Source organism: Microcaecilia unicolor, chromosome 9 (assembly GCF_901765095.1).
Source record: "Microcaecilia unicolor chromosome 9, aMicUni1.1, whole genome shotgun sequence".
Taxonomy (NCBI): domain Eukaryota; kingdom Metazoa; phylum Chordata; class Amphibia; order Gymnophiona; family Siphonopidae; genus Microcaecilia; species Microcaecilia unicolor.
The window spans coordinates 176,057-201,419 of NC_044039.1; the positions used below are offsets into that span (position 1 = coordinate 176,057).

At 41.5% G+C, this 25,363-nt stretch overlaps 1 protein-coding gene across 1 annotated transcript in view; it reads left to right on the forward strand.

The window, feature by feature from the left end:
- Window positions 1–25,363, forward strand: part of POLR3B (RNA polymerase III subunit B) — a 126,238-nt gene that overhangs the window by 97,206 nt on the left and 3,669 nt on the right. The window contains exons 23-27 of the mRNA XM_030214044.1: window positions 1,587–1,729; window positions 10,101–10,204; window positions 13,111–13,277; window positions 17,295–17,408; window positions 19,626–19,799. Of these exons, the coding sequence (XP_030069904.1) occupies window positions 1,587–1,729; window positions 10,101–10,204; window positions 13,111–13,277; window positions 17,295–17,408; window positions 19,626–19,799 (702 nt within the window). The remainder of the gene's footprint in view (window positions 1–1,586; window positions 1,730–10,100; window positions 10,205–13,110; window positions 13,278–17,294; window positions 17,409–19,625; window positions 19,800–25,363) is intronic.

Below are 25,363 nucleotides of genomic sequence, written 5' to 3' on the forward strand. Positions count from 1 at the left end.
AGGCCCCAGGACCAATCCCTGATGCACTCCATACTCGCCTTCCTTTCCTCCATTTACCATTACACTCTGTTGTCTGTCAATCAACCAGTTTCCAATCCAGTTCACCACTGTGCATCCGAACTTCTGCCAGCTCAGCTAAGTCATGAGTCTCCTGTGATGAACCATATGAAAGGCTTTGCTGAAAGCCAAGTAGATTACATCTAGCGCTTGTCCTTTATCCAGTTCTCTGGTCACCCAGTCGAAGAAAACGATCAGATTTGTTTGGCAGGATTTTTCTTTGGTAAAACCATGTTGTCTTGGATCTTGCAACCTGTTGGATTCTAGGAAGTTTATTATCCTTTCCTTCAGCAGGCATCACTTTCATTTTTCCAACCACCAAACTGAGGCTTACTGACCTGTAGTTTCCCACTTCTTTCTTGTCCCATGGAACTTCTCCCTTCTCCAAGGATCTATTAAAAGCTTAAAAGATCCTGCCAGGATTTCCCTGACTGCTCTTGATATTCTAGGATGTATCCCATCTGGCCCCATAGCATTGTGCACTTTCAGTTTTTCAAGTTATTCTATGAACGTTTTTAATGCTTAGCTGTACTTTTTTTTACTCTTGCCGGAATTGTGTGCCAAAAAATTTCAAAATTCTGCGCACGTTTTGCAATTTTTTTTTGCAGCCCCTGCCTCCCACCCACTGCACCCCCTTTTTTCTAGTCCCCTCCCATCCATAGCATCCTTTCTATTTCTATTTTTTTTTTTACAGCTGCTTCCTCCTCCTTGACACCCCCACACTTGTCTGAGGTAGAAGTAGGAGCTGCAGTGGGAGTACCTCTTCGGGGGCAGGAGGGAACCACACTCTTTCCTGCCCCTCTGCCGCCACTCTCTTGTTTATTGTCATGCTTTTTCAAAATGACCACCGAGACTTCAAGCGGTGGTCTCACGAGATTACCTCTTGAAGTTTTGGCAGGAAGAGAGTGGTGGCAGCAAAGCCGGAAAGAGTGGGGTTCTCTTTCCTACCCCCGAAAAGGTCACTAGACCCACCAGATAGGCTGGGCGGCAGCAGGTGGTGAGTTGAATGGGGGATCAACTGAGCAGGCGGAGAGTCAAGCGGGCGGGGGGGGGGGTCAGTTGAGCGGCGAGTCGGGATTCTGCACGCAAATGTTAAATTCTACATGAATGGGGAATTCTACGCAAATTCTGTTCTCTGCAGTAGTGTAGAATTTTGGCAGGAGTAACTCTTAAACATGCATAGTTAGAGTCACTTAAAGAAAAGAAACTAATATCTCCTATTTAGCCAGGTTTGAATGCAGTTTCCAGCAAGTAAAATAAAGATTTCCTCCCTTGACCAGATCCTTTTTCAGCACGAGGGTAATTTTTCCATCAGGAACACGTTTGTTTTTAATAATCTATACTATGCACATTGCTCCAGTCTCTATTACACCCCCACTCCCCATGGGGAATACCTATTCAGTTCATGATGTGGATGCTTTTATCTGCAGACAGTTTGGGCATCCTATATCCCCAGTTTTAGTAAAGTAAGACTATTTGATCCCACTGATATTTCTCTAAACACGTTCTGCCTTTCCTATCACCTTTAGGTATAAGGGAGCAACAGATTCCTACATTGAGAAGGTCATGATTTCATCCAATGCTGAGGATGCATTCCTGATCAAAATTCTGTTGAGACAGACAAGGCGCCCAGAAATTGGAGACAAATTTAGCAGTCGGCATGGACAAAAAGGTTTGTAAAAAAAAAAGGTTTTTTTTAAATAAATATAGCATTCACAGTTATGCTGTAAATTCTAACAGCTAGAAATTTTCTCATGAAAAGCTCTTTTTAAAAGGAAAACACAGCTCTTGCACACAGCTCAAATATTTTAAATGCTTAAGTAAAGTTCTTACTGTATTCACAATAAATGCACAGTACACATCTGTGGTATACAAATATATGTATATGCCAATATACATACATAGAAATATAGAAAAATGAAGGCAGATAATCATATAGCCATGTACTCTCCCCTCCTCTCCCTTAGAAATCCTATGAACTTGTCCCTAGCTTTTTTGAATTCAGTTTTTGTCTCCACTACCTCGACCAGGAGGCCATTCAACAAATTCACCACCCTTTTCTTGAAGTATTTTTTTCAGGTTACTTCTGAGTCTCTCCCCTTTCACCTTCCTTCTGTGCCCCCTCATTTCCAAGCTTCCTTTCAATTGAGAGAGATTCACCTGTTCATTTATGTCATGTAGGGTTAGAGTATTTTGAGACCACTGCAGCTAGTTTCCTTAGTGCTTTGCATTCAAGAGAGTTCTATAATGTCACTAAATTCTGATAATTGCAACAGTGTTTGTGGCAATAGATCATAAGTCTCAAAAGCATTCAACTGTCTCCATTGTCGTTCAGCCCTGCTGTTGGAGGAGAGGCAGTCCTCTGTGATACCATGGACAACATTCCCTCAAAGAAACCCAAATTAATTTACAGGAAGCCACAGAATACAAAGTTAAAAGACAAAAGCTTGAAGACAAAATCATGTTATCCAACGAAGATCCTCAAAATCGACAGAAAATAAATATAAAGGTTTGATAAGCATGCTAGGATCTATCTTGCCCAGTACTCTGCTACACTTCGTAACATAGGCAGATGATTTTATTGTTAAAGAATAGATTTCAAAGGTTGCCAAAAAGTGAGCAATCCAGGAAATAGGTCATGTGGCGACACGTGAAGGAGACAGCGTAGAACCAGAGTGTGTGAGCACAAGATCCAAGGAGAGATCCACTGCATTTGTGGGAGAGGCCACATATTGGATTAAAGAAAGATAATCAAGAAGATTATTAAAACATTTATCATAGAACTTGGAAGGAGAGTCAAGATGGAAGTTACCCCCCCCCCCTTCCACCGCCTCCTCAAAATCTGTGAAAATTGAATGGTGGCCAAAGTTAGTTGGGATAATGTAGTAAAATAGTAAGTGATGGTCGCATCTCAAAAAAGATATAGTGGAATTAGAAAAGGTGCAGAGAAGGGCGACGAAAATGATAAAGGGGATGGGACGACCTCTATGAGGAAAGGCTAAAGCGGCTAGGGCTCTTCAGCTTGGAGAAAAGGCGGCTGAGGAGAGATATGATAGAGGTCTATAAAATAATGAGTGGAGTTGAACGGGTAGATGTGAAGCATCTGTTCACGCTTTCCAAAAATACTAGGACTAGGGGGCATGCGATGAAGCTACAATGTAGTAAATTTAAAACGAATCAGAGAAAATGTTTCTTCACTCAATGTGTAATAAACTCTGGAATTCGTTGCTAGAGAATGTGGTAAAGGCGGTTAGCTTAGCAGAGTTTAAAACAGGTTTGGATGGCTTCCTAAAGGAAAAGTCCATAGACCATTATTAAATTGGGGAAAATCCACTATTTCTGAGATAAGCAGTATAAAATGTTTTGTACTTTTTTGGGATTGTGCCAGGTTTTTGTGACCTGTATTGGCCACTGTTGGAAACAGGATGCTGGGCTTGATGGACCTTTGGTCTTTCCCAGTATGGCAATACTTATGTACTAAAGACCTGAATGGTCCTTCCAGTCTGCCCAACAGTCATAGTCATTATCAATTCAAGATTAAAAATAACAATGAATGTGAGATAATATACTTGATCATGGTCTTTCTTTGGTGTTTCTAGGACATAGACTGTAGATGTCCACCCAGCTCTGTCCTTATGTTCCAACTATTGGAGCTTCTGTCAAAGCCCAGTCCAGCCTATCCGAATCTGTTATGTCATTCGCGGGACACAGACCCTAAAAGTCTGCCTGGCACTGTCCTCATGTTCCAGATTACTGAAGTCTCCATTGAAGCCCTCTGCAGCTCATCCTAAACTGGAATGCTGTATGTGGGACATAGACCATAAAAAACAGCCCAGCACTGGCCTTAGTTTTTACAGCCAGAGTTGCCATCTAAGCACCACTTGACATATCATTCATTTTCTAAGTAGAAATCCTCTGTGTTCATCCTGTGCCTTTTTGAATTCCATCACCATTTTTTTTTTGTCTACTACCTGCCTCGAGAGGGCATTTCAGGCAACAGCCACCCTCTCCGTGGAAAATAATTTTCTGACATTACTCCTAAGTCTACCACCCCACAACCTCAATTCATGTCCTCTAGTTTTACCATTTCTGGAAAATATTTGTCTATATTAATACCTTTCAAGTATTAAACATCTGTATCATATCTCCTCCTCTTCTCTAGGATATATATATTCAGATCTTCCAGTCTCTTCTCATACATCTTTTGGTGCAAGCTCCATGCCATTTTTGTCTTCTTCCTCTGTACCGCTTCAAGTCTTTCATCTTTAGAAGATACGGCCTCCAAAGCTGAACACAGTACTCCAGGTGGGGCCTCACCAACAACCTGTACAAAGGCATCCACACCTCCTTTCTTCTGGTGGTCCAAAACAATTTAATGTAATTGTTTTTCATACAAGAGGGACAAGATTTTACTTTGCGAAAATGAAAGACTTCCTATTCTTTTAGATTTCATCTCTAATCAGTTACCTGGCCTGCCAACAACTGCCTATTTCTGGCATATTTCCAAGATTAAAAAAAAGAAAAAGTTCTAACAGTGTTAATACAAGACCATTATTATACATTTTATAAACAAAATATATACTGTGATGTTGTTGAATATTGAGACTGCTAAACTAGTTTTCATTGACATGTATATTTTAGAGATTTGGCAAATTTATGATCACAAAACCTTAAGATTTATGTCCTTGGCTTGACTTTTCTTGTTTACTCCATGTCAGTTTTCTACTTTCTTGAAGTAGCTTCTGTTTTCATTTATTTTTTTCTCCTCAGACTCTCTTCCTTCTTTTCCTTTACTCTCTCCTTGGCCACCCTTTTCTACCATCTTCCTTTTCATCCCTTCGGAATCTCTAATGGAGAGAAGTAGGGGCCAGGCAGAGCAGCAGGCCATCACAAAAGGAGTTGGGCTAACTCTGCCACTGCCTGCGGAAAAGTTGCTTTTCCCCCCAATCCCCACCACACTTTTAGCCCCCCCTCCCCAGTTCTTACTGCTTCTTCTGTTCTCCTCCACAGTTGGAACATCAAGGCCTTGTGGAACACTTCATTCAGGCTGTTCTCCTGCCGATCCGCAGTGCCTTTCCTCTGCCAGATCCCACCCTTCTAATGCAGCTTCCTGTTTTCAGCAGGCAGAATTGGCAGAGGAAAGGCATTGCAGGTCAGCCGAAGACATCCTGAGTGGAGTGCTGCCACCACTGGCAACCTAAGGCAGGTTTGGAGGACAGAAGCTCACAGGGAGTCAGAGATGACTGGACAGGGTTGTGGGGGGGGGGCAGAGTGAAGGAAATGATGCTGGATTTGTGGGAGTGGAGGCAGTAAAACAAGTTGTAATTCTCATTGCATTACCGTTACCACTGCAAAGTAATTAACTATAGTAATGCTGTTACTGTAGTTAATAAGTAGTTAAATGCTTAGTTAATTACTAGGAAGACGTAAATTAACTACAGTTACTTGTAATGTGGTAGGGGAGGGTGATGAGGCAGTTGTGAAAGGATGGGGATAGTTTAAGGGGTGATGAGGCAGTTGCGAGGGTCATTTGGGGCAGAGTACTGTTTGAGGGTGGTGGCAGTTGTGAGGAGTAGTTCTGGGGGGCTGTTTGAAAGGAGTATTTTCCTACCTGCTGTGTTTTACTCGGGGGCAGTGTCTCCAAATGGGTTAATGTTGCAGATAGCATAACAGCAATGAATGTTACTCTTAAGCCATGGTATGTGGAGTATGATCTCAGTGTGTTACATTTCCTGCCTGCTGTAGTATTGCATTGTGTCAAGAGAACTTCCTTCTAGATTTCATAACATATCATGTGTATTGGCAACCTAGCCAGGTTTGCTTGAAAATGCCTTTAATCAAACTTTAGGAAATATTTCTGCATCTTTCTTCCACTGCTTTTCTTGGTGCTTGAGGATCTTCTCTGTCTCTGCACAGTTCATAAAGTAACTTTTACCACTTGAAATGTTCCACAGTCAACAGGAGACAAACTGCTATCCTGTTAGTTATTAAAAGTTAACTTAATTCTTTGGATATGGAAATCGGAATGAAGAGTGAGGTGATCAAATTTGCAGATGATACAAAACTATTCAAGGTTGTTAAAACACATGCATACTGTGAAATATTGCAGGAATCCCTTAGGAAATTGGAAGACTGGGCATCCAAATGGCAGATGAAATTTAATGTGGACAAATGCAAGGTGATGCACATTGGAAAAAATAATCCGAATCATAGTTACCTGATGATAGGGTCCACCTTGAGGGTCAGCGCTCAAGATAAAGATCTGGTTGTCGTAGATAATACGCTGAATTCTTCTGCTCAGGGTACGGTGGCGGCCAAAACAGCAAACAGGATGCTAGGAATTATTAGGAAAGAGATGGTGAATAAGACTGAAAATACTATAATGCCTCTGTATCGCTCCATGGTGCGTCCACACCTTGAGTATTTTTATTTATTTATTACATTTATACCTCACGCTTGCAGGTTCAATGCGGCTTACATAGTAAATTGAATAACAAAGTATTGTAAGAAGAATATTACAAATTATAATAAACATAGTAATAGTAAGGTTTTAAGAATATGTGAATTGAACATGGAAAGGTAAACAAGGTATGATAGGCAAAAGGAAAGAGATTGTGAGGGTTATGGTGTAGGGAAGATGGAGAAGAGAAGACTGGGGATGAGTATAAGGAGTTTGGGAGACATGGTTTAAGATATAATCATCTTCAGAGCAGGAGTTGTGTGGGTGGGCTTATAAGGTTAAGTTGGGTCGTTAGGGGTAAGCTTGCTTGAAGAGATGTGTCTTCAACATTTTTCTGAAGGGTAGATAGTCGTTAATTGTTCGGATGGATCTTGGTAGAGCATTCCAAAGCTGGCTGCCCAAAAATGAGAAACTGGATGCATAGGAGGTTTTGTATTAAATTCCTTTGCAGTTGGGAAGGTGTAAATTGAGGTAAGTACATGAGGACATTGATCTGTTTCTGATTAGGAGGTCGATCAGGTCATTCATGTAGCTAGGGGATTCTCCGTATATGATCTTATGAATCATTGTATTGACTTTGAAGTTTATTCTTTCTCTGATGAGGAGCCAATTGCGTTCAGTTCTGATTGCCATGTCTCAAAAAAGATATAGCGGAATTGGACAAGTTTCAAAGAAGAGTGACCAAAATGATAAAGGGGATGGAACTCCTCTCATGTGAGGAAAGGCTAAAGTGAATCGATTGTTTTTTTTTTTTTTTTACTCATTCCAAAATTACAAAGACTAGTTAACACTCAAGGAAGTTACATGGAAATACTTTTAAAGCAAATTTTCCACATTTCTCCTTTTATTTCTAAGATTATGCTTTTAGTTCTCACCATATCTAATTGCCAAAGTAGCAATTTGTTAGTCATATTTGTATTGCTCATAAAAATGTCTTGGTTAAGAGGTGAACTGTGTGGGGAAATAGAAGAGCAAAAGAGTAGCCTTACTAGGTCAGACCAATGGTCCATCTAGCCCAGTATCCTTTTTCAGACAGTGGCCAATCCAGGTCACAAATAACCTGGCAGAAACCCAAATAGTAGCAACATTCCATTCTACCATTCCTGGGGTAAGCAGTGGCTTCCCAAGTCTGTGTCAATAGCGGACTATGGACTTTTCCTCCAGGAATTTGTCCAAACCTTTTTTAAACCCAGATAAGCTGTTGAACTCTGGCAAAGAGTTCCAGAACTTAACTATTCATTGAGTGAAAAACTATTTCCTCCTATTTGTTTTAAGTGTTTCCGTGTAACTTCATTGAGTGTCCCCTAGTCTGTACTTTTTGAAAGAGTAAAAAAATCGATTCATTTCTACTTGTTCTACACCACTCAGGATTTTGTAGACCTCAATCATATCTCCCCTCATTTCTCTCTTTTCCAAGCTGAATGTATTCAGATTTATCAAGCAGTACTATAGCATATTCAATATGGTACTGCTTGATAAATCTAATTTATTCATGAAGTAATACGATAGCTAGTGGACAGTTCTGTTTATAAATGTCTTGATACCGGTCCTACTCAAGATCATCTTGATAAGATTGATAAGCATACTAAAGTGGCTCAGGAACAAGGATTTCTTACTTGGAATGAATATAGATATTTAAATCACAAGTGTTTTTTATATTCTTCCGAAAGTTCGTAAGAATCTTCAGTGCCCCCCTTGGTCACCCTATTTCCTCTCAGAATTTTCTGCTAGAGTGAATTTGTAAATATGTGCCTTTGTGTGCTTCCTATGTGAAAGATTCTACCCACTTTCTAAATCTTTTGGCTTCCCTCCAAGTTACTAATGACCAAATTTTTCTAGTCACATTGGACGTTCAGTCATTCTATACCTCCATTCCACTACATGAAGCCCATATGATAGCGGAACAGGTGTTCAATGAACGTCCTGGACCACATACGGTTCCTGCTGATTTCCTTGTTCATCTATTGCAAATTTATTTATGGCCAATTTGGAAGAGTATTTATACTTAGACTTTTCAAGCAATCATTTGTTGGCTGAGAGATATTGATGAAGTGTTTGTTATATGGATGTTTCCCTTGGGGCACTTTCTCCAAATGGGTTAGTTTTGCTTATGCCATGACATACATGAACCTCACTTTAGCAGAAACCTTGTGCCCTAGAGACTTTTGACACCATTGTCTTTTAGCTAGTATTAGTTTCATATTTGCTGCTTTCAGTTGTTGGAAAACATGTTCTATCTTAACCAGGCAATCGGAAAAAGGAGCACTTTCGATTAAAATATCAGGGCCTCTGCATCTGAAGGGGCCTTATGTACAAAACTGTTAAGCTGTGCTGGGGAATTAAGAAACCCAAATGCTCTTCTATGTGTGTTGCTTTGTACCAGAAGTAAAGGGAGATTTATTTTGATCCTGGGGATGTACTGGAACTGTTCAAAAGCCAGATGCCAAATTAATAGTAAGATAGTAAATGTCGGCACAAAAAGACCTGCACAGTCCAGTCTGTCTAGCAAGGTGTCCGGGCAGTCTGCGTAGGTTCCACTTTTTCATGATTAAATTATTTCCCTGCCCTGCCAGGCTATCAATAGTGGGTTACTGGCTGTCCAAAGCACTTTAGCTGCCACCTCTGCCTTTTGGGCTCTCATAACTTCACACGCTTCTTTTCTTTTTGTTTGTAATTTCATAGTCATGTTGGTGTTGTCAGGTATATTTCCATACACCATCCAAGTACCAGTAGGTCCTACTAATTGATGCAGTGGTTGCAGAACTATAGGGAGATGAGGTTAGCTTGCAAGGTAGGTCTCGGAGCTTCAGGACTCTGCTGTCTCCTGCACTTGGCAGATCATATGGTCTTCTCTTGTTGACCTTAATTTCCTCATAATCAGACTCTGGAAAGACCTAATCAGTTCAATTCATGACTCCAAAATTATCTCAACAATTCATCTTGCCTTCTGATCTTTCTAGTTTTCCCCGCCCCCTTCTCTTCCTATTCCCCCATCTTACAGTCTTCCATTTTTCTTCTCGCTTCTCCTTGATGTCATTTTGTCTTTTCCGTTTCGCTTACTTGTCTTGCTGCTGCTTCTCACTGTCCTGCGTTTTTTCCTTTATCCATTTTGTTTCCTTTTATTCCTTATTATTAATTTGAATTTTGCTCACACCTTTTTCAATAGAAGCTCAAGGTGAGTTACATTCAGGTACACTGGATATTTCTCTGTCCCAGCTGGGCTCACAATCTAAGCTTGTATCTGAGGCAATGGAGGGTTAAGTGACTTGCCCAAAATCACAAGGAGCAGCAGTGGGATTTGAATTGGCCTCCTCTGGATTGCAAGACCTGTGCTCTAACCACTAGGCCACTCCTCCACTTCACTTACGTTTGTCCTCATAGAAATACTGAATATGCCAGCAGATATTGTCACCTTAGTTTTCTTCTGGGATAAGGACATGCTTCCCTCGGGTATCACTGAGAACACAGAGATATTAGGAAGTACAGATAAGCCTCAAATGTTTGAACAGTAGGCTTTGTTGGCAGCCAAGCATGCTTATATAATGTTTAATCTTGAAAAGGTTTAATTCTTTTTATTTTATAGGAGTCTGTGGTTTGATTGTCCCTCAGGAGGACATGCCATTTTGTGACACTGGAATTTGTCCTGATATCATCATGAATCCCCATGGCTTCCCATCAAGAATGACGGTTAGTTGTAGATTTCATGTTTTGATAACTAACATAAAATAAGGTGTGAGTGGAGGAGTGGCCTAGTGGTTAGGGTGGTGGACTTTGGTCCTGGGGAACTGAGGAACTGAGTTTGATTCCCGGCACAGGCAGCTCCTTGTGATTCTGGGCAGTCACTTAACCCTCCATTGCCCCATGTAAGCCACATTGAGCCTGCCAAGAGTGGGAAAGCGCGGGGTACAAATGTAACAAAAAAAAAAATACATTTGGTATACCACCCACGATGGACTGGATGTCATGAAGGTTTACAAGGAGTCTTTAAGAACTTTGAAGCATGACTTCCATTCATAAAGGACACATGAACAAACAGACAAAGAACACAAAATCTCAAGTAACGAGTAGAAGTTAGAATCCTGTAAGAATGGGTAGAGATAGCCAAGATAGACTACAGACTCAATTGGCCTGGACCTGGACCTGGACAGTGGCCAGTGTAATGCCGATATTTTAAAAGGGTTCCAGGGGTGATCTGAGAAATTACAGACCGGTGAGCCTGACTTCAGTGCCGGGTAAAATAGTGGAAACTATTATAAAGAATAAAATTACGAGAACACTTAGACAAACACGGTTTAATGGAACAGAGTCGGCATGGGTTCAGCCAAGGGGGAGTCTTGCCTCACCAGTTTGCTTCATTTCTTTGAAGGCGTAAATAACTGTGGATTTCAGGGCTCTGTTCTTTCCTGGTTTTCTTCTTATCTCTCCCATCACACTTTTAGTGTATGCTCTGGTGGATCCTACTCCACTTCTATCCCACTGTCAATTGGTGTACCTCAAGGCTCTGCCTTAGGACTTCTTCTTTTCTACAGGATCTAAATATGTTGTTAGTTTGAACCCAGCCCAGGGAGACAGAGGTAGGTGGATAGGTTTCCCTTTGAACACATTAGTGATCACGAATTTGTGTAAGTAGGATTGTAAGCTAAAGGTGAAAACTAGTTGAAAGGGAAGTCTGAGAACATTCATGCTATGATGGGAAGCTAGTACCTCTCTCTTAATAATGGCATTATGTAATCAAATATTTTGGCACCACATAGAAACTTCAGGTCTGTATTTTGCATTAGCTGAAAGCATTTGATTTTTGAAACTGTCATTCCAGCATATAAGGAATTCAATAGTCAAGCCTGTTTATTGCAAAGCCATACATCAGGAGGAATTTCATGGAACAAATCATTCTAGGCTAGAAAAGGATGTATGTTAGGGTTGATATTTTTGGGCCAAGGGTGAGCTGTTTGTCAGGAGTAACATAGTGTAATGATGCATTCTTTTATTGCTGTCTGGTACCTGTTGTCCATTTGAACTGGATGAGTGATTTCTTGTGGGAGAGTCATTTGGCAAAATAAGCAAACAGGAGTCATCCCATCCCCTTTATCATTGCACACAGTATTCGAGGTGCGGTTGCACCATGGAGCGATACAAAGGCATTATAACGTCCTCATTTTGTTGTCCATTCCTTTCCTAATAATACCTAACACTCTATTTGCTTTCTTAGCTGCTGCCGCACACTGACCAGAGGGTTTCAACGTATCATCAACGACGACACCTAGATCCCTTTCCTGGTTGGTGACTCCTAATATGGAACCTTGCATGACGTAGCTATAGTTCGGGTCCCTCGTTCCCACATGCATCACTTTGCACTTGCTCACATTAAACGTCATCTGCCATTTAGACGCCCAGTCTCCCAGTCTCGTAAGGTCCGCTTGTAATTTTTCACAATCCTCCCAGGATTTAACAACTTTGAATAACTTTGTGTCATCAGCAAATTTAATTACCTCACTAGTTACTCCTATCTCTAGGTCATTATAAATATGTTAAAAAGCAGCAGTCCCAGCACAGACCCCTGGGGAACCCACTAACTACCCTTCTCCATTGAGAATACTGACCATTTAACCCTACTCTCTGTTTTCTATCTTTTAACCAGTTTTTAATCCGCAATAGGACTCTACCCCCTATCCCATGATTCTCTAATTTCCTCTTTCATGGGGTGCTTCTTGTCATTTCTCTAAACCCACTTCTTCTCTTCCCACATTCTCTGATTCTGTGGCTAGCACTGCCATCCTCCCTGTCTGTCTCCTCAGTTTGTAACCTGGAGGTCAGTTTTGGCTCCTCTCTCTCTCTCTTTCACTGTTGATTATCCAATCATTTCTTTCTGTATAGCATCGCAAAATTCGTCCCTTTCTTTCTGTACACCCCACCAAAAACCATATCCATACTTTCTACCTCCTGCTTAGATTACTGCAACTTGGTCAGCAGAGGGCTCCCACTAAACCATCTCTCTCCCCTTCAATCTGTTGAAAGGTCTGCTGCATGATTATCTTCGGTCAGTGATGCCACGCTCACATATCTCTGCTCCTTGAGTCACTTCATTGGCCTCCTATCTGTTTCAGTATACAGTTCAGACTTTTCCTACTGGCATACAAGTGCATTTAGTGTGAAGATGCCCTCTAGGGTCCAAAAGTGGGAAAGACAGCTAGGAATTCAAAACCTGAAAATATGATTGAAATATCTTTTAGTAAGCTGTGGAGAGTAAAATACCGTTGTAACATAATATATCATGTATATTCTGGAAACTCCCTTAGACCGATCAAAGTGTATTACACATAATAGCTTAATAACTGTTCCTTAGCCCTGAATGAGTCTCCTCCACAACTGAGTTTCTGCTAACTCCTACTGAAGTGCTGCTATTGTTCCTTCAGGAAGGAAACGTAAAATTGATGAAAAGAGTTCTCTTTCCTATACTAAGAAAGAGTTCTGCATGCATTTTTGCTTTCCTCTGGGTTTCTATGTATTTCCAGTTTTCCACTCTTTTTGGTACTTTGTAATAAACATTAAATCTTGATAGATATGTAACTGTTATCCTGTGTTCTGGTTTTCAGGTGGGGAAACTTATTGAGCTCTTGGCGGGGAAGGCTGGGGTTCTGGATGGCAGGTTTCACTATGGCACAGCTTTTGGAGGCAGCAAAGTAAAGGATGTCTGCGAAGATCTCATTCACTATGGCTACAACTACCTCGGGAAAGATTATGTGACATCTGGTATCACAGGGTATGCAACAACTGTTCCTAGAGTAGAGTATTTTAAATGTAAAATCATAGAGTGAACAACATAAACTTCCTGAGCCTGAACGTCTGGCTCCATCTCTACCTGTTTTCAAATCTATGCTGAAAACCCACGTTTTCAGTGCTGTTTTTGGCTCCTAGCCACTACTCATTTGCCTCCCCCTTGTTCCTTCTCACCCAGTACTTCCCTCGCCCTTATTGTCTTGTCTGTCTGTATTATTTTAGATTGTAAGCTCTATTGAGCAGGGACTGTCTCTCTATGTCAGGTGTTCAGCGCTGCATGCGTCTGGTAGCGCTATACAAATTCTAATAATAATAGAGTGAACAACATAATCTGGCCATGCCTTATCAAGCAGCTTCAATGATAGATATTAATGGCAATAGACCAGAACCAGCTCTCAAAGAACTATATCCTCTCGTCAACCACAGGAGAGTGCTATAGGCATGGAAGTAGCAAAAATAATGAACTCTGTACCTGCTAAGTTTCTGATGAGAGTAGAAAGGAAAGGACTAAGGAGAGGTGGCATGCTGAAGCTCTGTTTTGAATGACAGAGGGGAATGAGCATGGATCAAACTTTCTTGATCCACACTAATCCAGTGCTGTTAAATGTGTATATTTTTGATGCTGTTTCATGGTAGTTCTATTGTTAGGTTTGGTTACTGTTTTCAAGTACCTCATTTATTGTATTTAGGTTTATTCTTGGTTATTTTACTATTGTTATGCTGTTAACAAAATTATAAGTTTTATGTTAAGCTGTACCTGTTGTCCACCACCTTGGGTGAATCTCTTCATAAAGGCGGTTAATAAATCCCAATAAATAAATTTTAGACAGGCCCATAACACTAAAATGGTGCAGTTGGCCCTAATAGATCTAAAAAGACAGCTAGATAAGGGGTTAAGTCTGTACTGGTGGTGCCCTAATTACGAAGCCCTTAAAGGACCCTTAGTGTTTCGTCTTTGACAGAATGCAAAGGCTGTACTAACAAAAAGTCTGACAGTTACTGTCTATTGTGTGAGATACATCCAGGTTTGATTTTATACCCTGTTTGTTTGATATTTGAAACAAGTAGGTATTTGATGATTGTTATATTTTTCTACCCCTAAGGGAGTAAGATATAAAAAAGGGTTTTTTATTGTCAAACAGCAAGAGAATGGAGTAACTTACCACTAGAACTGAGGCAGTCGGGGGCCAGTTATGTTGTAAAGGGTTAAACACCTCTCTTTTTAACAAATATATTAGCTAGCTTGTTCTTTTTTCTAATTCTTTGGTATTTACTTAATAATACCTTAAAAAACTGTTTTATAATGTTTTTCTACTGTAGTTATTGCTAGGAAGTACAATAAAATTCAGTCTCTCTCTGTCTACAACTCCACATAGAACCGTAATTGCATATTTGGGGAATTGAAGAAACTATGTTGTACTTGGAATTTACATTTTTGTCAGTATGGACAATATTTAGATTCATTGTCTGCTGTGGGAAAAGACTTTGAAGAGACTAATTTCTGTCTCATCAAAGCAAGAGATTGGTTAGATGGTAGTAAACTTAATATGGCCTGTGAAAAACAGAAATTTTCTGCATAAGGACTGTATTGAATTCCAGTGTTAAATGAATTTGTAATACCCATCAAAAAACAAGTATGGAGTCTTGTTGTGAATGCTGACTCCACTTTGTCATTTAAGGTGGGATAATGTGGGGTACAAATGCAATATATAATTAACTGCTATAGCTGAAAGCTTAAACCACTTAAAGCTTATTTTAATACTTGTGATCTTGCCTGGACATTCATGCATTCACTTATCTCTAAACTGGACTATTGCAACTCGGTTGTCCTCCCATTAAAAAAAAAAAAAAAATCCAGTATTTGCAAAATGTACCAACAGTTTATAGGTGGATAGATCTTACTAATCCTGTTCTTGAATATCTTCAATGGTTGCTTGTCCCGTTTAGGGAGCAGTTTTAAGAGCTGTTGGTAAAGTTTAAGGCCTACTTCAAGGAAAAGCTACTGTGATATGTCCAGGAAAAAAATCCGAGATCCTTCCAGAAAAACTGTTGCCGGTTCCATCTGGTGTTAAACTGATGAATACTCGGAAACAGATTTTCTCTGATTCTGTACCAATTTTATGAAACTCTTTACCAAATGAAACTGGGCTAACCTCATTTACTAGAATTCAAGCAAATGACTAAAAGAACGGTGTTTGCCATAGGCAGATGTATGTACTTGAAATAAGGCCACCAAAAAGTGCACTTATAAAGCACACAGCAGAGAGGGCACTGTCTCGAGAAAAGTGTGCACGTGTATATTCACATGGTGTGTAAGTACTTCTATGTAGTTGCACACTGGTGAAGGAGGGGAGATGGAATTTGATTACATATTTTACACAGATACTTAATGTCACAGGAAAAGCTGAATATAAATGAAAGAAGTAATGTTATAAAAACCCTAGCTCAGTCTCTTTGACAATTAATATAAATTCTCTCTATTGAGCATTTTGTAGTACTTGAAGCTTCAGATTTTAAGCCCAAAATGAAGGATTAATTTCCCACTGCCTGTTGTGTGAAGAATTGATCTCTAGGCCTGTCCTAGTGGCTCATGCACTGCTATATGGAAAACTCCAAGTTCATTTTCTTCTTTGGGCCTTCCATTTCTCTTTCTTCTGGGCATGCTGTGGAGACAGCATTTAGTTCCCCTGGGGGGGTGTAGAGGTACTTAGGATGACAGAAAATCACTTATGCAGTAATTACTCTGGACTCGTTTGTCAAAAGAGGATGATCAGGACCTAATTGGCCCCTAGGTGCGTGTAAGGCTGACTCCCAATGAAAGGAACAATGCCAAAATGGAAATATATTTATTATATATAAAAATAATTAGCAATATAGCTAAGAAAAGTGCAACAAAAATAATACTGTTTACACTACCAAAATTTTCTGATTATTACCAATAGATATCTGAAAATAAATTATATCCTGAGTAAAGTTTACCACTTAGCAACAAGATTAAGCTGAAGACCGCAGGTCTTGTTATAACCAATCAGTCACAGGCAAACTAAACTAACTAAAACCTGAGCTATAAGAAGAAAAATTCCTGCAAGCTCACCCTTGAGGTCCCGTAGGTTGAGAGATCTGCGCGCTATGATAGGTCAGGAATAGTCCAAAGTCCTTCCTCTGTGCAGCTGGTTATTCAGTTCATAGAAAGCCACAGAGCCGCTTCTGAACTGTTTCGTACAGTGCTCAGCACAGAATTCAGTTCACAGGTGTTTGGGGCAAATCAGTCTCTCTCTCTCTCTCTCTCCTCTGAGAGAGATCCATTCACTATCAAATCTTCTCTTCTGATCTTTTTTCTTTCTCTCTTGTCCAGCATTGGCATCACTGTCAGTCCAGATGACAGATATGGACCAATTACAAACTGTATACTTCTGTCCAGCAGAATTCACGGTCATGACAGTGAGAGGCCTTGTGATTCCAGCAAAGAATCTCTTATCAGTCACCTGATGATAGCAAACTCCCCTCCATGGTTCACAGATGCTCCTGGAGACTCTGTCTCTGTAAGGCACGCTCCTACGCGCCTTCCCAGGAGATAAGGTAGAGGCTAGGCTGAAGTAAATGTGTCCTTGGATGAAGTCAGCAGCAGCCAAGAAGTATTTTTCGTCTGTAGAAAGCTGGTTTCTGATGTATTCAGGCCTGAGGCTGCAGAATTCATATTAGATCAGGAAAAGATGGTTCAGGCTACCAGGCCTCTGACCAGCAAAGGTGAGACAGCAGAAAAAGACCCCTGCGGGGGCAGTTACTCATTGTATAAGGATGACACCCATGATTGCAAGGTTTTAGAAGGACTTGGCTCACAACTGACTAGACAGCTCTTTTGAAAATAAGGTAGATGTAAAGTCGGGGGGAAGTACCACAAAGGGATGTGCCTCTGCTGTCCAGACGTTCTTTTATGTATGGACCTGTACAAAGCTTACTATTTTATTATTTTTTGTTTTGTTTGCTTTTTCTGATTTAGAGAACCTCTTGAAGCATATATCTACTTTGGACCTGTATATTATCAGAAGCTGAAGCATATGGTATTGGATAAGATGCATGCAAGAGCTCGGGGACCCAGAGCTGTCCTTACCAGGTATGATTGACTCTGAAGCTCATTCTCTTTCAAAGTGCTGTGTGTTGCATTTTTCATTACTATGGCAGAATTTAAGTTCTAAATGATATAATTTGTACCATAGTGACACAATGTCCCATTATTTATCTTCCTTCCACCAGGTCTCTGAGATACTTCTTCATTTAATGCTATACTCCAACTGTTCCATCCTATTTTTCAGGTTTCTAGCAGTTGTGTAAAGCCACTTAAAGTTGACAAGGATAATTTACAATCTTTAATCTGCTCTACTAAATGCTCCTGACTGTTGCTTTTGTTACAACCTCTCTGTCAGGATGCTCAAACTTCCCTGTTATGATTGTAACCTTCATAGATATCTCACTTAGAACCATGCACCTATGTCGTCTTTCTCCCAGATTCTAGTTTAAAAGCTGCTCTATCTCCTTTTTAAATGTTAGTACCAGCAGCCTCATTCCATCCTGGTTAAGGTGGAGCCATCTTTTTGGAGTAGGTTCCCTCTACCTGGCAAATCTAAATGCGTCCAACTTACCTAACAAACCTTATAGGTTTTTAAAAAAATTTTAAATTTAGAATGGCTTCCACTGCAATTATCACTTCTTCCATAACCTAACGCAGAGCTAATAGAAAGACAGGGGGGTGGGGGGAAGAAATACAGTGGGTCCATCAGTGGTTTAGACACCATGTTGCAAATGTACTGCTCCACAGACAATGCACCTCAATCTTGGAGCCCTGCTAGATTCAAGCAACATTAAAAATTCCAGAAAATAAGTGGTGGATAGGTGATTTCAGAGGGGAGGCTCAAGAGCAAAGCAAATCTGTGTCTGGTCTGTCTCATGGTGTCATGTGACCTCCCCCACAGGTAATTATAATCTAATGCATGTAAGTCCCAAAATGACCAGCGTAACCAGAACAGTGTTTCATTCCCAGCAACATTATATACTGACTCAGATTCACTTATAGCGCCTTGAGGGGCGTTTTTGATATGACATCTAACTGTGACTTTGGATGTTTTGCTCAAAACATCCAGAATCTGAATAATGAATATAGCAGTTTTTGAAACAGCAAAATGTCCCCCCTTTTTGTTTTTCCGAAAATGACCACTTGCTGGATGTGTTTGCTCAGTGCATTTATCTTTTTGGTCCATTTTTGAAAAAAAAAAACATCCAAGTGAAAAATGCATGAAATCAAGCCGTTGGCATGTAGGAGGAGCCAGTATTCTTAGTAGACTGGCCATACAGACATCTTAGCAGAGCAGTGGGGTCCCCTAGGGGGCACTGCAGTGCATTTCACCTAAAAGCTCACAGGTACACATCTCACCATTATTTTGAATGGTCAGCCCTCCAAAACCCACCAAAAACTTACTGTACCCAATTGTACACTGCTACAATAGCTTATGTCTGCAAGTGTCACCTATATGTGGGTACAGTAAGGTTTTTTTTTTTTTTTTTGGCGGGGGGGGCTGACACTTTCCATCAAAGGTGTAACAGAGTGGATTATGGGTCAGGGTCCACTTCTCCACAGTGTACTGCACTTGCCACTAGGCTACTCCAGGGACCTTCTTGTTGCCCTAAAAGGACTGGTCATAGAGGCTGGTATGTACTGTTTCTTTCACATATTTGGGGAGTGGGAGGAAGTCAGAGGACCACTGGAGGGGATCATGCCTTAACCCTCCAGTGGTCATCTGGTGATTTAGGACACGTTGTGATTAAAACAGACCTAGACCAAAACATCTTAACTTTTAGCCCTGGATGTTTTTGCTTTCTTCTACTATGGCAGAAAAATGTCCAGTGGTTAGGAACGCCCTAAACCCACCTCTGACATGTCTCCTTGTAATTTGGATGAAACGCATAGATAAGCATCTGCAAGATAGGTTTTGAAAATAGCAATTTGAACATTTTGGCAAGCAGACTGTCCAAATGCCACTTTTTAGAGGTTTTTCTTTTTCGAAAATGAGCTCCATAGTGTACTAATCCCAACTCAATGCCAGAGAATTAGTAATAACCATACTATGTCATTCTTGGAAGTATCACTCAGTGCCCCAGAACTAACAGACACTGTTCAGTGTTAAATCTGATTTCCCATCCTTCTGATCTGGTAGTTCAATTACGGCATATCTACGTTATTGTATCCCTTTGATTTGAGTTGGAGTAAAGAAGCTTTGTTTCAGAACTCATTAATTTGAATAAACCATGCCTGGTGATAAATATTATTGTATTAAAGGCAACCCACTGAAGGACGCTCACGTGATGGTGGTTTGCGTCTTGGAGAAATGGAACGGGACTGCTTGATAGGCTATGGAGCCAGTATGCTGCTTTTGGAGAGGCTGATGATTTCCAGTGATGCCTTTCAGGTGGACGTCTGTGGACAGTGTGGTCTACTTGGATACTCCGGCTGGTAAGTAGCAGCATCTGGAGGTAGTAATGCACAAAAGCTCTTTACTGTAAGTGGGCCTAATTTTTACTGTTTAAGTGTGGAAGCATTAATGTTTCAATAACTTAATCAGCCATGATGAGTTTAATATGAATTGTGTTTTTTTGATTTTGCCTTATAAGGAGATATAAAAGGATGTTAATTTAAATTGGATGATTCGGCACAATGCCTTGCTAGATTTTTATGGTGGTATAAAAGTATCAGTATTAATACAGAATAAGGGGTCCTTTTACTAAGGTGCATTAATGGATTTAGCATGGGGTAATGATTAGCTTGCGCTAAATAAGACGCCCAGTATATTCCTATGAGTTTCTTATTATTCAGCATATGCTCATCGTTAGCACACCTTAGTAAAGGGACCCCCCAAGCGTTTTGAGGTATTTTAGGACTTTCTGTTTTCATATTTGTGATTAGTTTTATGGATGTATTGGTTTGTTTGTTTTTTTTTCTTGTGTTAATGTGTTTGGATAACATTCTGCATTTAATTATATTGTATGTATTATTTTAAATTTTGTACCATTTTTTTTAGATATTTTATAGGTATGTAAATAAGTAATTCGGTAATGGTTTAACTATATCTGTCAGTATCTCTGATTTCATTGGTCATTGTGGAAACATCTGGCTTGACTTTTGACCTCCTGACAGCTTACTAGACAGATAGTGATTCATTCCAGAGCAAGGCTTAAAGCAAATAAACTTTCAAAATACAAAGTAACATAGTAGATGATGGCAGATAAAGACTTGAATGTCCATCCAGTCTGCCCAAGAAGATTACTCGGCATGTGATATGATTTAAAATCCATAGGTTACCATGTAACTTTGTAAGTCTAAGTGCTTTGAAAATGAGCCCCATGGAGGGGCATAATTGAACGTGGGTGCCCATCTCCATGGGCGCCCATGCGAAGGGGCGGGACAAACCGTATTTTCGAAAAAAATACGGTTTGTGCCGAGCAAATGCATTGGATTCAGCCGGATTTGAGCTGGGTAACAAGTGTAACAGGTAGGGGGGGTGGGCCTGGGTCCACCTGCCTGAAGTCCACTGCACCCACTAACAACTGCTCCAGGGACCTGCATACTGCTGTCAGGGAGGTGGGTATGACATTTGAGGCTCGCATACAAGCTGGAAAAAAAAGTTGTTAAAGTTATTTTTTAGTGGTGGGAGGGGGTTAGTGACCCCTGGGGGAGTCAGGGGAGGTCATCCCCAATTCCCTCCGGTGGTCATCTGGGCAGTTGAGGCACTTTTTTGGGACTTGGGTTGTGAAAAAACAAGGTCCAACAAAAGTGACCCAAATTCTCGCTTCTGCCGCCTTTATTTTTTTGATTAGCGGCCGAAGGTGCCCATCTCTCCTTGGCCGATAAACACGTTCTCTTGAGGCTAGAGTAGCAGACTTGGTGGAGCTGAGGGAGACAGAGAGGTACATAGAGGAGACCTACAGGGATGTTGTAGAGAAGTCCCACCTCAGGTCTGGTAGCCCCTGTGCTATCCTGGAGGAGGGAGGTCTCCTAAAAGGAGAGCATCACCCTGGTGAAGTAGGAAGTACTCCTGTAGCCAGAACCTGCCCACCAGGGGATGTACTGTCATCTCGCACTGAGGATATACAGTGGGGGAAATAAGTATTTGATCCCTTGCTGATTTTGTAAGTTTGCCCACTGACAAAGACATGAGCAGCCCATAATTGAAGGGTAGGTTATTGGTAACAGTGAGAGATAGCACATCACGAATTAAATCCGGAAAATCACATTGTGGAAAGTATATGAATTTATTTGCATTCTGCAGAGGGAAATAAGTATTTAATCCCTCTGGCAAACAAGACCTAATACTTGGTGGCAAACCCTTGTTGGCAAGCACAGCGGTCAGACGTCTTCTGTAGTTGATGATGAGGTTTGCACACATGTCAGGAGGAATTTTGGTCCACTCCTCTTTGCAGATCATCTCTAAATCATTAAGAGTTCTGGGCTGTCGCTTGGCAACTCGCAGCTTCAGCTCCCTCCATAAGTTTTCAATGGGATTAAGGTCTGGTGACTGGCTAGGCCACTCCATGACCCTAATGTGCTTCTTCCTGAGCCACTCCTTTGTTGCCTTGGCTGTATGTTTGGGTCATTGTCGTGCTGGAAGACCCAGCCACGACCCATTTTTAAGGCCCTGGCGGAGGGAAGGAGGTTGTCACTCAGAATTGTACGGTACATGGCCCCATCCATTCTCCCATTGATGCGGTGAAGTAGTCCTGTGCCCTTAGCAGAGAAACACCCCCAAAACATAACATTTCCACCTCCATGCTTGACAGTGGGGACTGTGTTCTTTGGGTCATAGGCAGCATTTCTCTTCCTCCAAACACGGCGAGTTGAGTTCATGCCAAAGAGCTCAATTTTTGTCTCATCTGACCACAGCACCTTCTCCCAATCACTCTCGGCATCATCTAGGTGTTCACTGGCAAACTTCAGACGGGCCGTCACATGTGCCTTCCGGAGCAGGGGGACCTTGCGGGCACTGCAGGATTGCAATCCGTTATGTCGTAATGTGTTACCAATGGTTTTCGTGGTGACAGTGGTCCCAGCTGCCTTGAGATCATTGACAAGTTCCCCCCTTGTAGTTGTAGGCTGATTTCTAACCTTCCTCATGATCAAGGATACCCCACGAGGTGAGATTTTGCGTGGAGCCCCAGATCTTTGTCGATTGACAGTCATTTTGTACTTCTTCCATTTTCTTACTATGGCACCAACAGTTGTCTCCTTCTCGCCCAGCGTCTTACTGATGGTTTTGTAGCCCATTCCAGCCTTGTGCAGGTGTATGATCTTGTCCCTGACATCCTTAGACAGCTCCTTGCTCTTGGCCATTTTGTAGAGGTTAGAGTCTGACTGATTCACTGAGTCTGTGGACAGGTGTCTTTCATACAGGTGACCATTGCCGACAGCTGTCTGTCATGCAGGTAACGAGTTGATTTGGAGCATCTACCTGGTCTGTAGGGGCCAGATCTCTTACTGGTTGGTGGGGGATCAAATACTTATTTCCCTCTGCAGAATGCAAATAAATTCATATACTTTCCACAATGTGATTTTCCGGATTTAATTTGTGATGTGCTATCTCTCACTGTTACCAATAACCTACCCTTCAATTATGGGCTGCTCATGTCTTTGTCAGTGGGCAAACTTACAAAATCAGCAAGGGATCAAATACTTATTTCCCCCACTGTATCTCCAAGTGCTGCCCAAGAGGGGAAGGTTAGGATAGCTGTTGTAGTTGGTGATTCGATCATGAGGCATATAGATAGCTGGGTGGCTGGTGGACGTGGGGATCGCCTGGTGACTTGCCTGCCTGTTGCGAAGGTGGCGGACCTCACGCGTCACCTAGATAGGATTTTAGATAGTGCTGGGGAAGAGCCAGCTGTCTTAGTACATGTGGGTACCAATGACATAGGAAAATGTGGGAGAGAGGTTCTGGAAGCCAAATTTAGGCCCTTAGGTAGAAAGCTCAAATCCAGATCCTCTAGGGTAGCATTTTCTGAAATGCTACCCGTTCCACGCGCAGGGCCCAAGAGACAGGCAGAGCTCGGGAGTCTCAGTGCGTGGATGAGACGATGGTGCAGGGAGGAGGGTTTTAGATTTGTTAGCAACTGGGCAACATTCTGGGGTAGGGGGAGCCTATTCCGAAAGGATGGGCTCCACCTTAACCAGGGTGGGACTAGGCTGCTGGCATCGGCATTTAAAAAGGAGATAGAGCAGCTTTTAAATTAGAAACGGGGGGGGGGGGGGGGGGGGGGGGGGAAGGCCGACAGTCGCTCAAAAACGCATAGTTCGGGATAAGGTATCTTTCAAAGATATCACCAAAATAGGGAAGATAGGGTATCATGATAGTGAAGTTGCAAAAGAGACCGTAGTAGATCAGGTGTCCTTAAATAAAAGTAAAAATCAGACACCTGGTGCAAGGAGGCTAACCAGTGGGACACTGTCATACCGGGGTACAAATTATATCATAGTGATAGGGTGGATCGAATTGGTGGAGGGGGTAGCATTGTATATTAAGGAGAGCCTTGAATCAAATAGATTGAAAATTCTGCAGGAAACAAAACACTTCTTGGAATCACTGTGGATTGAAATTTCATATGTAAAGGGGAAAAGGATAGTGATAGGCGTGTACTACCGTCCACCTGACCAGGATGAACAGACAGATGCAGAAATGTTAAAGGAAATTAGGGACGCAAACAAACTGGGCAACACCATAATAATGGGTGATTTCAATTACCCCGATATTGACTGGGTAAATGTAACATCGGGGCAGGCTAGGGAGGTAAAATTCCTTGATAAAATCAAGGACAGCTTTATGGATGTTACGGTGGTGCCCAGGTTCCTGGCTCTCAGTCACCTCGGCCCCCGGTGGATAGACCTGGTAGCTGCTGTGAACTGATGGTTTACCGTTTTCCATGTTCCAGAAGATATGCTGGTCCGGTCCGGATCTTCCAGCCTTCCAGATTGTTTTGGGAGTTTTTTGGAACTAAGCAGTACCCGTACCTGGTGAACTTCCTTGTATGCTGCCTTTATTGACCACCTGGGGAGGTCTCTAGTTTGCCTTGCAACAGAGGTCCTCAGAGGCGTTTCCTTTGGTGAGAGTTTGTTGCAGTGCTGCTGTGATATTTTCTGATTCTGGCTTTGACCCTGCTTGTCCCCTGGTTTATTCTACTGTCTGCTGCCCGCCCTGACCCGGCTTGTCTTCTGATTTATTCTGCTGCTTGCTGCCTGCCTGGAACCCCGGTGTGTTCCTTCAGAAAATCCTTCAGAAAATGAAAGAAGGAACCGACTGAAAATAATAAGAAACAGCATAAGGAGTGTCAAGTTGAATGCAAAGCGCTGATAAGGAAGGCTAAGAGGGACTTCGAAAAAAAGATTACGTTGGAGGCAAAAACACATAATAAAAAGTTTTTTAGGTATATTAAAAGCAGGAAGCCGGCAAATGAATCGGTTGGACCGCTAGATGACCGAGGAGTAAAAGGGGTGATAGAGAAGACAAAGCCATAGCGGAGAGATTAAATTAATGTTTTGCTTCGATCTTCACAGAGGAACATTTGGGTGGGATACCGGTGCCAGAAATGGTATTCGAAGCTCGAAGCTGACGAATTGGAGAAACTTAATGAATTCTCTGTAATCCTGGAGGATGTAATGGGGCAGTTCTACAATCTGAAGCGTAGCAAATCTCCTGGACTGGATGGTATTCATCCCAGTGTATTGATAGAACTGAAAAATGAGCTTGCGGAGCTATTGTTAGTAATATGTAATCTATCCTTAAAATTGAGCATGGTACCGGAAGATTGGAGGGTGGCCAACGTAACACCGATTTTTTAAAAAAGGTTCCAGAGGAGATACGGGAAATTATAGACCGGAGATTCTGACGTCGGTACCGGGCAAAATGGTAGAGATTGTCAACATGGATTTAGTGAAGGGCAATCTTGCCTCACCAATGTACTACATTTCTTTGAAGGGGCGATCAAACATGTGGATAAAGGTGAGCTGGTTCATATTGTGTATCTGGATTTCCA